The sequence below is a fragment of the Fundulus heteroclitus genome, chromosome 13 (assembly GCF_011125445.2).
Source record: "Fundulus heteroclitus isolate FHET01 chromosome 13, MU-UCD_Fhet_4.1, whole genome shotgun sequence".
NCBI classification, from domain to species: Eukaryota; Metazoa; Chordata; class Actinopteri; order Cyprinodontiformes; family Fundulidae; genus Fundulus; species Fundulus heteroclitus.
In genome coordinates, this window is record NC_046373.1 from 11,477,900 (window position 1) to 11,488,981 (window position 11,082).

At 37.4% G+C, this 11,082-nt stretch overlaps 1 protein-coding gene across 1 annotated transcript; it reads left to right on the top strand.

Annotated features, from left to right (window-relative positions):
• The first annotated feature begins 1,099 nt into the window (after window positions 1-1,099).
• Window positions 1,100-10,809, top strand: sla1a (Src like adaptor 1a). Its single transcript, XM_012878886.3, has 8 exons — window positions 1,100-1,267; window positions 1,720-1,816; window positions 2,412-2,511; window positions 2,683-2,769; window positions 2,939-3,042; window positions 7,105-7,236; window positions 7,626-7,755; window positions 8,279-10,809. The coding sequence occupies exons 2-8, from the start codon at window positions 1,744-1,746 to the stop codon at window positions 8,478-8,480; spliced, it is 828 nt and encodes a 275-aa protein (XP_012734340.1). The 5' UTR covers window positions 1,100-1,267; window positions 1,720-1,743; the 3' UTR covers window positions 8,481-10,809.
• Window positions 10,810-11,082: the final 273 nt, after the last annotated feature.

Consider the following 11,082-nt stretch of genomic DNA (forward strand, 5'->3'; position numbering starts at 1 on the left):
CAGAATAAAAGCAAGTAGGAATAAAATGTAGATAGAAAATAGAACAAAAAAAGTGGTGTTTCAGTTAACTAGAACAGTAAAAAGCCAATCCTAAACAAATGTATTTTTAATCGTGATTTAAAGGAACTCAGGCTCTCCGCACCTTTACAGTTTTCTGGAAGTTTGTTCCAGATAAGTGGAGCATAGGAACTAAATGCTGCTTCTCCTTGTTTAGTTCTGGTTCTAGGTATGCAGAGCAGGCTGGAGCCAGAAGACCTTAGTGGTCTGGAGGGTTGATACACTGATAACAAGTCTGTGATGTATTTAGGTGCTAAGCCATTTAGGGATTTATAGACTAACAGAAGTATTTTAAAGTCTATTCTCTGAGATACAGGGAGCCAGTGTAAGGACTTTAGAACTGGGGTGATGTTCTCTACTTTCTTAGTCTTAGTGAGGACGCGGGCAGCAGCGTTCTGGATCAGCTGCAGCTGTATGATCCACTTTTTAGGCAGACCTGTGAAAACACTGTTGCAGTAATCAATTCGACTAAAAATAAAGGCATGAATTAGTTTTTCCAGATCCTGCTGAGACATTAGTCCTTTAATCCTAGAAATGTGATAAGACATATGATGATAAGTCTTATTTTACATACATCACACAACTTTGCAGTTGTGTGATGGAAAAGCAGGTCCCCATGAGCAGATGACACAATAGATAATGCTGCACAAGTTGTCAAAATTATTGAAGAAAAGGGGAAATTCTCTAGAAATCATAACGCGTCAAACAAACTCATGTACGAGGCCATTTCAAAATTAGTCAGATTATACTTCAACTAAAACTTAAATTAAAGTAATGACACATTTTGATTCAATTTAACATTAGTTAACATTAGTAATTAGCCTGTTTACATTTGTGATCAGTTACAAAAACCTTACATCAAACTTAATTTAAGGGGGAAAATTAGAAAATGTTAAAAGCAGTAAACATGTTTTTCATCTACTCCTAACATCCACACCAGGGCGACTGCTGTCAACTCCACACTTACATGGTGTCTGGTGCGTCTTTACAAAACCCATTTGACGTCTCTCTTCCTCATTTCATTACAGGAAGTCGGTTTGCAGTATGATGCAGGGCTGTCACCGCACTCTGCATGTTTTTCTGGTGAAGTCGAGCTAACATGACAGAGCTCTAGACCCAGATTCTTCGGCTGCCGCCACCGTGGCCCTGTTCGGACGATGGATTTTCTCGCCGCATTGGAAACGGCTGCAATGAACTGCTAATTCTATGGGTAGGGCGTCTCTTTTCACTCTTACTGTCAAGTTTGTGCAGAGACGGAGCAGTTACTTCGTCATACGAGATAGAGGAACACAGGTGTAGCGTAACTATTGATCGAATATACAGGAGCTGGCGAGAGTTTTACATGGACAGATAGAATTTCAATTCTGCCTCAGGTGAATTGCATTGACCATGTTGAATTTGAGCACTGAAAAAGTTGGGTTTTGTAAAATGTTACTTCACCCTGCCACAGATAGTTGACTCTACACCAAACTGGATGCCGCAATGGAAAATTCTGCTTGATAGCATCTAGCCTCAGCTTCCCCATTCTGTACTGAGACTGTCAGATGAGATTGCTCAATGGTCAACCCGTAGTGAGATGCAGTATTCAAAATGCATGACTCCAGAAAGACTTTAAGCTGCAGAAAAGAAGAAAATTGTTGCTCGTCTTTCTGTTGACTTCAGGCTGGAGTCTGGTCCCCCTGGAGGATGGGGAATGTCATACGAGGCGGGAGTGCCAGCAACAAGGTCAACGCTGAAAACCCTGACAGTGCTATGAAGGGTAAGGTCACCCCTTAAATACCTCAGGATGTGGGATTGTGCCTTTAAGGTCAATTTAGTGAAGCCCCTTTGTGCTGTTATAAGTTATTAAGTTTGTGCAATTAAAATTAGGATGAAACAATAAGAGTTCTGTTTTTAGTAATTGGTTGTTCTTATCAGTGACCAAACGTGCTTTAGAATACAACGAAGTGCAAGCTGCTTTCACAGAATTTGCTGTCTGTCTAGAAAAATGCAACAAAATGAAAAAATAAAAAGAGTCCACCCGCTTCTTTTTCTCTCTGTTGGTGAGGTTTTATCTTGATTCTTTTAAACATGAAAACAACACCTAGATTTAAATCTGTACTCCTCTGTTTTAGCAGCAAAAAGGCAAAACTGTTTATATTTAATAGAACTTTTATAGATAACATCTACAAACCAACCCTGAAAACATTGTGCATTTATTTTATTTGTTAGGGTGCCTCTGACTAATTCATTTTTCAATAAAAGTAAAATGCTTTAGGGTAATTTTGGTGATCTTTTTATTCAGACTGCCTGTGCAAAGGCATTAAACTGTGGGCTCTTTTGTAACGTCCATAAATATCCTCACTTTTTGTCAGGTTCTGATGATGACATAGTGGTTGTGATCGATGATTACCCGGCTATGGAAATCAGCGAGCCCATCTACAGAATGGGGGAGAAGCTCAGAGTCATTGCACAGTATGTTTTTTTTTCTTTGTTTTCTTTATTTCAAATTCTCAAGACATTTCGTATGGTTAAGGGAAAACAAGAAACAAAAGCAGTCGTGTTATGGTGTAAGATCTCGTTAAGGAGAGCTGCTCACCCCAAAGGTCAGCGGTTAATTCCTCTTTCTGTCTTCGTGGCGAACAGGGAAGCTTATTGGTGGAGAGTTCGCTCCGTTGAGACAGGGAAGGAGAACTATATCCCCAACAGCCACGTGGTGAGAGTTTACCATGGGTGAGTCAAACTGCATGTTCTTTCTAAACCTAGTTAGTACAACAATGGCTGTAAGAAGTTCTTCCTTTTTCACCATGACACTTCCATAAATGTCTACTTCTGTGTAACGTCAGTCACGGCCGGAAACAGTTTTGTGTTGTTTTGTTGATCATGATTGTTGTGTTGCCAGGTGGCTATTTGAGGGGGTGGGGAGGCAGAAAGCTGAAGAGCTGCTTCTTCTCCCAGGGAACAGAGTGGGCTCGTTTCTGGTGCGTGAAAGCACCAGTGAGAGAGGTAGGAACACGGGTTGCTATGGAACCAACGTTGGTGTTTTGTACGGGCAGTATGGCTCACCACCCAGGGTGGCATGATTGAGCGCCCTCTGCTTATTTGCTCTCTACTGCTTACCTGTATGTCCAATCAATAGGGAAGCAGTGCCCTGCAGCAGGACTTTGTGTGCATGTGAGCCAAAGCTATTGCACCTCTTACTTGGCCCTCAACCTCAAGCATTTCAGGCACATCAACTAGCTTTAAGCGCACGCTCTTAAAGTCTTCTTGCTTTTCGGCGCGGTTCCGTTGCTGCATTACCTTACCACAGACAGGCCTGGTGTGGTTAAAAAAATATGTTGGGTCATCTACTGGTGTAACGAGGTTTCTCAAAATATGGGGTTGTTTTTGTGCGTTATTTTTTTTTCCCCCAGAATTGACAGTTTTCATAGAAAAACTTCAGGAACCTCATTCAGTACTGAAATGAAACACTAAAGAAGGAAATAACTGAAAAAAGACAGTTCCTTGAAAAAAAACAAAAAACTTCAGAGTTTCTTTTCTACCTATAACAGTAAAATTATTTGAAAAAAATTGTTTTTGGTTGTTTTTGTAAGGGGTTACAGAGTGCCTCCATGGACATTGAAGGAAACATGTAAAAAAACAAACAAAAAAAAAAACCAACAATAAATAAATATATATGTGAAAAAATAAATGAAATAAATACTTTTTCATGCGCACCAGATAGTTAGTTTCGTTGATATTAAAGATGGCAACTGAAGAAGATCTATTAAACTTTTGTAAATGCGAAATATTCCTAATACCATTACCCCAAAAACTGAAGGAAGACAAGGTTAGTTAATTCTTTTATGAATTTTGTTATTCCATTGACATATTATCTTAAAGTTGCAAACCTTTTTCAATATGCAAATTAGCAATCTGGTGAGAAGAAGAAAGTTTTTTTTTCTCTTCAATGTTCCTTTAGGGGCTTTCTAAGTGGTTGCCTAGCGAAGAGTCTGCATCTTCTCCACACGCATGTGTGGGTTTCCTCCAGCTACTAAGTCTAGAACCAAAAACATGCAAGTTATTTTTATTTTTCCCTCTAAATTCCTCTCAGACTTAAGCATGCAAAAACCTGCAAGGATTAATTAGATGTAGGAAATGAGTTAATGGAACGAAATACTAAAATACTTTTGAAACAAATAAATATATTTACCATGTGGTAGTAATGATTAGTGTTGCGCCAATACCGATACCAGTTCGGACGGGGCTCCAATCCAGCACTAAAATGGTGGTATCGGTATCGGCGAGTACCAACAAATAGGGCACGATACCATTTTGATGTTTGTATGTCACTTGAACGCAGCCTTCTCTCTCCCAACTAGTATTATACATGTTATATAAGTTCATGAAAGTTGCATTATTTTGGCCTTTGAGAGCCAAAACTCAGGGTTTAAAAGAGATTATTCAATTATTAATGAAATTTTACTGTCTTACTGTTGCTCTACTATTATACATGTTATAATTTCACGAATGTTGCACTATTTAAATATATATGGCCTTTGAGAGCCAAAAGTTTATTCAACTATTGTCACCCGTTCCAGGTAGGCAATAAAAAGTTCTACTACCCTAAGTAGTATGCAGTTCTTCATATATACACACACATGAATTTCAAATATCGGTATTGGCTAATACTGCACAGCCAGGTATCGGTATCGGGGCCAAAAAATGTCATCGCCGTAACACTAGTAATGATAATGAAGTAATAATTATGAGAGGAAAATGTGTTTAAAATTACTGTAGACTTATTTTAGATTGAGGAAAAGTTATTTTATTTCTCTCTTCTGTGTCTTATTGACAAGATTTAGATTTATTTTCCTAAGAGCTGCAAACAAGGTGGCAACATATGGGTGTTTTTTGAATATCCTCAAAAAGTGCAGTGCTGCGACAAATTAAATGAAATGTAAAAAAAAAAATTTGGTACTAGCATACTTAATACCAAAGTAAATACAAGGGCTGAACTAGCATGGCATAATTCAGCATAATTAATACAGTTGTCAAGGGGAATAGAACCCTTTATTTGAGTGAGGAAGTGTGGGAAATTCAACAAATTAAGCTGCATTAAAGAAATAGTTCAGGATTTTTAAAACAAAGTTCTGTTTGAAGGTTGTAAGCAGATAATTTAATCCTGCTGATGTCTTCATTTAGCATAGATTCGGACTGGTTGGTTCCAGAGACCATAGGTAACAGCTGGATCTGAGGCGCCAAAACCAAAGTAGACTTCCAGAATCTTGAAACAACACGCCAATCTCAAAAGCATCACAAAAATGTATGAGAATGTTATTTTACAGAAGCCCATGGTGGCTTACACGAGCTATGGAAGTATGAAGCAGGTGCGCCACCAATTATCATCTGTTGTGATCCTTAGAAAAGAACGTGTAGAGTGTTTCCATTCAGAGTTACTGTCTGATATGAAAGAAATGTATAAAAAAGAGATTTAATTGTTAAAGCAAACACCGCTTTATGATTTTTAAGCCGCCCTGCTTTTCCGTTTGGCAAGTTTGCAAACTAGAAACAGGGTTTGGTTTGCAAGATGTTTCACACAGGAAGACCATTGGTGGCCAGAGGTCGGCCGAATAGCCAAAAACTGTATTCAAGCAAAGAGGAAGACTACTTCAATATATTTTCTTTTTACTTGTACTCAAGTACAAGTCAAAAGCAAGCAACCAAAAACATCACTCCAAAGTAAAAAAAAGTACTCGGTAAGAAGGATACTCAAGTACTGGGTGTCTAATCATAACGACTGATTTAACATTTGAGAATGATGTAATATAAATATAATATTTATATTAATATAAAGATACATTTATGAGCAAATTCTCGTATTTTAAAGACTAAAATAAAATAATACAAAGAAAATAACATTATTACAAAATAACAAATTCAGGCAGAAGAAACATTTCCTAAATATTTTTTAACATAACACTTAACATAAAACGAGTACTTACAGCAGTAAATGTATATACAGTATGTTAGAACAATGCAAAGTATTGCCAATGACAATGTCTATTGTTTACTGTATGTTTAAATGGCTCAATGAGCTCAGAAGACAGAGAATGGCACTAAAACAACAAAGCTTGCGTACAAACAGAAAGTCTCATTTTAACATAAACTGTTTTTAACGAAGTCACTCGCGGTGGGTAGAGTAGCCTGAAACTTTAATCAGTTAAGATACTTCTTAATAATGTGGCTCAAGTAAAAGTAAAAACTACAATGCAGCAAAATGAATCCCAAAAGTGCATTTTGTTCAAAAAGTTACTCAAGTAAATGTAACTCAATAAATGTAACTAGTTACTACCCACCTCTGCTGGTGGCACACCATCTTCTACCTCCATTGAACGTGTAAATAATCACTGGCTTCCATGTAAAAATGGGCCAATTAAAACTTAATGCCGCATTATTTTAGAGACTGGAGCTGTTTCATGACAGTAGAAGCATGTTTTGGTATTGGATCTTGGAAATACAAATAGGTTCAGCCTCCAGGCCAAACTGGTCTTGATTTAAATGAAGATAACAAGAAAGTTGCTGTATTAACAGCAGCTACGGACAGAGATGGCTGGGTCATTGATTTGTATCTGACTTGGAATGCACCTAGGAAGATGGGCCTCCATGTGCTTAAAAACAGCAGCGCACCAACTGCAGGTTGCTCAAGTGCAAACCCCCAAAATTAAAGACTCCTGTATAGGTATTGAAACGTTTTCAGAAAAAAAACTGAGCGAAGGTCCGGTTCGCTCCGATTTAAGCCTGTTTGCTGTTGTGATAATGCGGATAACTGAGAATTTGTACAGGCAAGCAGCTAAAATATTAACAGCTCAAAACTTTTTAATAGAACATTCCTTTAAAAATCCTGCGATATCCCTTCAAGCTGTTGCTTCATACTTTTTTTTATTTGATTGCGAGCTGTTGAACCGGAAATCAACACATCAAATAATCTCTTTGCATTAACATTGTACACAATGTAATTTCTTGTTATTTTTGTCATACTTATCTTCTCTATCTGTATAACTATCTAACTCTGCGTGATGTCCTCAGGTCTGTATTCGCTCTCAGTGAAGCACAGGGCAGTGAAGCACTATCGGATCTTCAGACTGGACAACAGCTGGTACTACATCACCCCGAAGCTCACTTTCCAGTGCCTTGAAGATATGATCAATCATTACTCTGGTAGGCAGATGCAATGGAAACTCATGTAGCCACATGTGATAAAACAGGGTCACTGAAGATATTAACCGTGCTCTCGAAATAGAAGCATTTCTTATCAGTCCTAACTTTATAAATATACTTCCTGCACCAAATGAACATTTTTGGAACAAACAGGAAGCAAGATAAATTCTGTTTGATAATCACCAGCCATGCACACGCTAGTAAATTAAATGCTAATAGCCGAAACAGCAATCTCCAGGAGCAGCACGAGTCCCCAGTGCTTCACAGTTTGGTTTGAATGGTATCTGGTTGAGCAGTGGAGTGTGTGAAGACAGAATGCAAATCATACAACCTAAAATTGGTTTGCATGTAAATGCTGCATTTTATTTCCCCTCTCTGTTCCTCTTCAGATTGTGCAGATGGACTGTGCTGCACGTTAACCACCCCTTGTCTGTCGGGAAAAACTGAGACGCCAGATCTGAACCCTGGACCGCCACCCGTGGTCATGCGACACAACTTTGATTGGAATAAAGTGGACAGGTACAGACGACACATCAAAATTGCATTGAACTAGTTAATTCGTGTTCGGAGGAACAAAAACTCGGACCAATGGTTTGATGCGGAAATAAGCTGAGGTGCAAGAAGGAACCCAAAATGGACACATAACCAAAATTGAGAACCTAAATTACGTAACACATTTTTAATATACCACAAGCTTATGACAAAAAGATGGCAGCGATTAAAAACGCGAGACCTGCAAAGTAAAGAAGGTTGTGCAAAACTGAACTCAGAGTAGCATAAAATAACTGTATAGAGTAAAATCAAATGAAATGCAAATATATTTAAGAAATAACATAATGTGCAGGAAATGCAAACTTATAGAGATACAAGTTGGTGCAAGAAAATGTAGCAACTGACATAACGGGAAACTCTGGGTTTAAATTTAGTTCAAGAAAGACAAAAGGCAATATATTCTCAAAAGGCATAAAATAGGATTACTGGAGTAGTTTTTCAAAAAAAATTCAATAAGTGTTGTTGCACTCTTTGTTCACGGGTTTGATAGGACACAGCTGGTCAGCACAGACAGCCACAGTGACAACATGGTGAGCTACGGCGTGAGGAACAGCATCGCTGCCTACCTGTCCTTTTCTGGCCAAGAAGACCCTAATCAGCCGCGAGCCGATCGCAGGAAGAAGAAATCTAGATCTGTGTATGCGATTCCTGAACATCGCAATGCAAACACTGAGTATGAGGAAGACTTCTAGAGGAAAAAGAAGTTCAGTTTGAGAGAATTAAAGGACTTACGAGCGGAGACCCGCAGAGACTCCCTGGTATCTACTACAGCTCCTGAGCGTCGGCTGAGGAATGCTCTCGCCCAGCTCTGGTCAGAGTACCTTAATCATGAAAGTGAGTTCAAATTACAGCACTTTGACATCTTTTAACAGTAAATTACATGAGTGCTCATGCTTCAACGCGAATATGAAGATTAAATATGTTTTGTGTGAACTGAGAGAGTGTGTGAATGGGACTGGTGTGTGGCTGCTGCACAAGGCTGCAACAATAAAGCTGAGCATTATTCAAATACAAAGAAGGCTATGTATGTTGTTGGGATAAATTATGTACAATACAAGTACTACTGGATCAAACTATTTCCTTTTGTTAGTTAGGCTTGAGTGTTAATTGTTCAAGGTATGTGTAATATGTATATGTATGTATGTATGTATGTATATATATATATATATATATATATATACATATATACACATATATATATATATATGTGTGTGTGTGTGTATTTTTTTTGCTACGTTTATTTTTTACCTCATGAAGCTGATGTTTTCGCTCACAACAGTTCATCCAGTGATGTTGCTACGTGTTTTCTATAGAATATGAAGAGTGCTGTTTTTAAGAAAATAATGTTCCTACCTTGGTCTAATGCTTAGTAGTTTGCTACTGATATTTTCTTTTTCTTTTGGAAATGTGAAAAAAATGATGTGGCCTTGGTGTTGCAACTAAGAGACCCTGCGTAAAACATTGTTTTAACGTATCAATGTATGGTATTTGTAGCATAAGGTAAAATAAAAATGGCTAACAGGATGTAGTTGCATTTGTCTAAAAAACGAGACAACTATCATACCTACTACTGCAAAAATAATATCATATATTGAGGATTGCAGATAAAGTAAAGTTATATAATACAGAATAAACATCCACTTAATTTAGTAGTTGTTTTCAAATAAATGCACTTAGTCTGCATAAGTTTAAATTTTTTTTACTTGCAAGTTCAAAACATTACTAGAGTGGAATTTTGCTCTCCTCTGGGTTCACCACCGTGGCTGTCTGTGTTTTTTTTGCAAATAGAAATATTTCTAAACCTCTAAGTGAGGAACATATTGAGGCCTTCTTGCAGCCAGCTGATGAGCAGTCATAGCAGCAGGTGGAGGAGGGGCAGCCCTCCAAGAACCATACAAACAGGAAAATAGGAGACTCTTGGAAACTATCTAAGAACTGTCGGAATCGTATGGTAGAATCTTTTTTTTCTTCTAAACTGTTTTGAAAGTACGACCTAAAAAAATATCATACTTTTAGCGGCCATTGCCTAACAGCTCATACACATGTCTGTTATCAAAATTAAAAAAGGGGCAACTGAAATATTGCATCAATGACAAAAAAGAATTACCTTTCTTTATGTCATGTTATGACATCCATACACTTTGTCTGCACTGATGAAGATTCCATTATCCTGGCATCCCAAGCGCGTGAAGTGGCTTCAACTAAAGGGCTGTTTGACCTATTTTCTGAATAACTGGAAGGCATACAATATTAGTCTGATATGCTTAAGTGCTAATTGCAGGAAAAGAAAAATTAAAACGCAAAAGTGGCATGAAACAAACTTCGTGGGCTTCGTTAGTAGCGCACAGCTAATTGTTAACCCTTTAACCCAGCATGCATGCTACATATTTAATGGGGATGCTAAAAAAAAAGCAGACTTCATATATGGAACAAGACATACTGGTTCTTCAGATTTATGTATTTTTTTTAATTTTTGGGTGCACAAAACAAAAAAGGCCAATTGCAAGATAAGAAATGGGAATATTTATCTTTTTTGGCAAATAAGATGCTACAAAATCTGTAACATTATGATTGAGCATGTTTTACATCATACAAAATATTTAACCAGATCTTAGAAAACTCCTGAATGGGTCCCAAAATGTCATTTAAATTTGTTTGTCATTACTGATATCTTTCCAACAGATTCAAACATTATGTTGTTCATGATTGCACCTGTTTTTTTTTCTTCTGGTATGATGAAATGGGATTTTTATCACACCATATTAGCATTTATGTCTGGTTTAGTTATTTGTTAAAGAACTACCTTTGTATAGTCATTCATATATTGAGTTGCAATATTGTATGGAAAGGTTTTTCCACAGTCCACAGCTTTCACCACAATCGTTTTAAAATGTATTTATGTTTTCATATATTTCATCCTATATGTATAAATTATATAGTTTAGGTAGTGGGGTCGAATCAAAAGAGATATGTTATGTCTGTGCTGCCATTGTGTGAAGATTAAAAAGTGCCTTGAAATTGTGCTGTGTCATTTTTATTTTGCTACAAACTTTCCACTAAAATGTTTTCACTTTAAATCCTGTTTTATCAGATGAATATGAAATGGGCTCTGGATATATCAGTGAATAGGCATCAACTGTTAAAAGAGTGGAAGGAGTTGTGATGGTAAAAAAACAAACTAACTAAAATCCGCCATTTAGCAGCGTGATCATACTTTGTGGTAAAGCAATTTCCTCTTCAGCATTTTAAACCTACTTGGCCATTAATGTCGAGAATCACCGGCACCGAAGAGGC

Bases quoted from the DNA above. Each gene is read 5' to 3' on its own strand.
- sla1a (XM_012878886.3), top strand. From the start codon at position 1,744: ATGGGGAATGTCATACGAGGCGGGAGTGCCAGCAACAAGGTCAACGCT. The intron at 1,817-2,411 runs GTAAGGTCACCC...ACTTTTTGTCAG, and splicing joins CCCTGACAGTGCTATGAAGG to GTTCTGATGATGACATAGTG. The intron at 3,043-7,104 runs GTAGGAACACGG...TGATGTCCTCAG, and splicing joins TGAAAGCACCAGTGAGAGAG to GTCTGTATTCGCTCTCAGTG.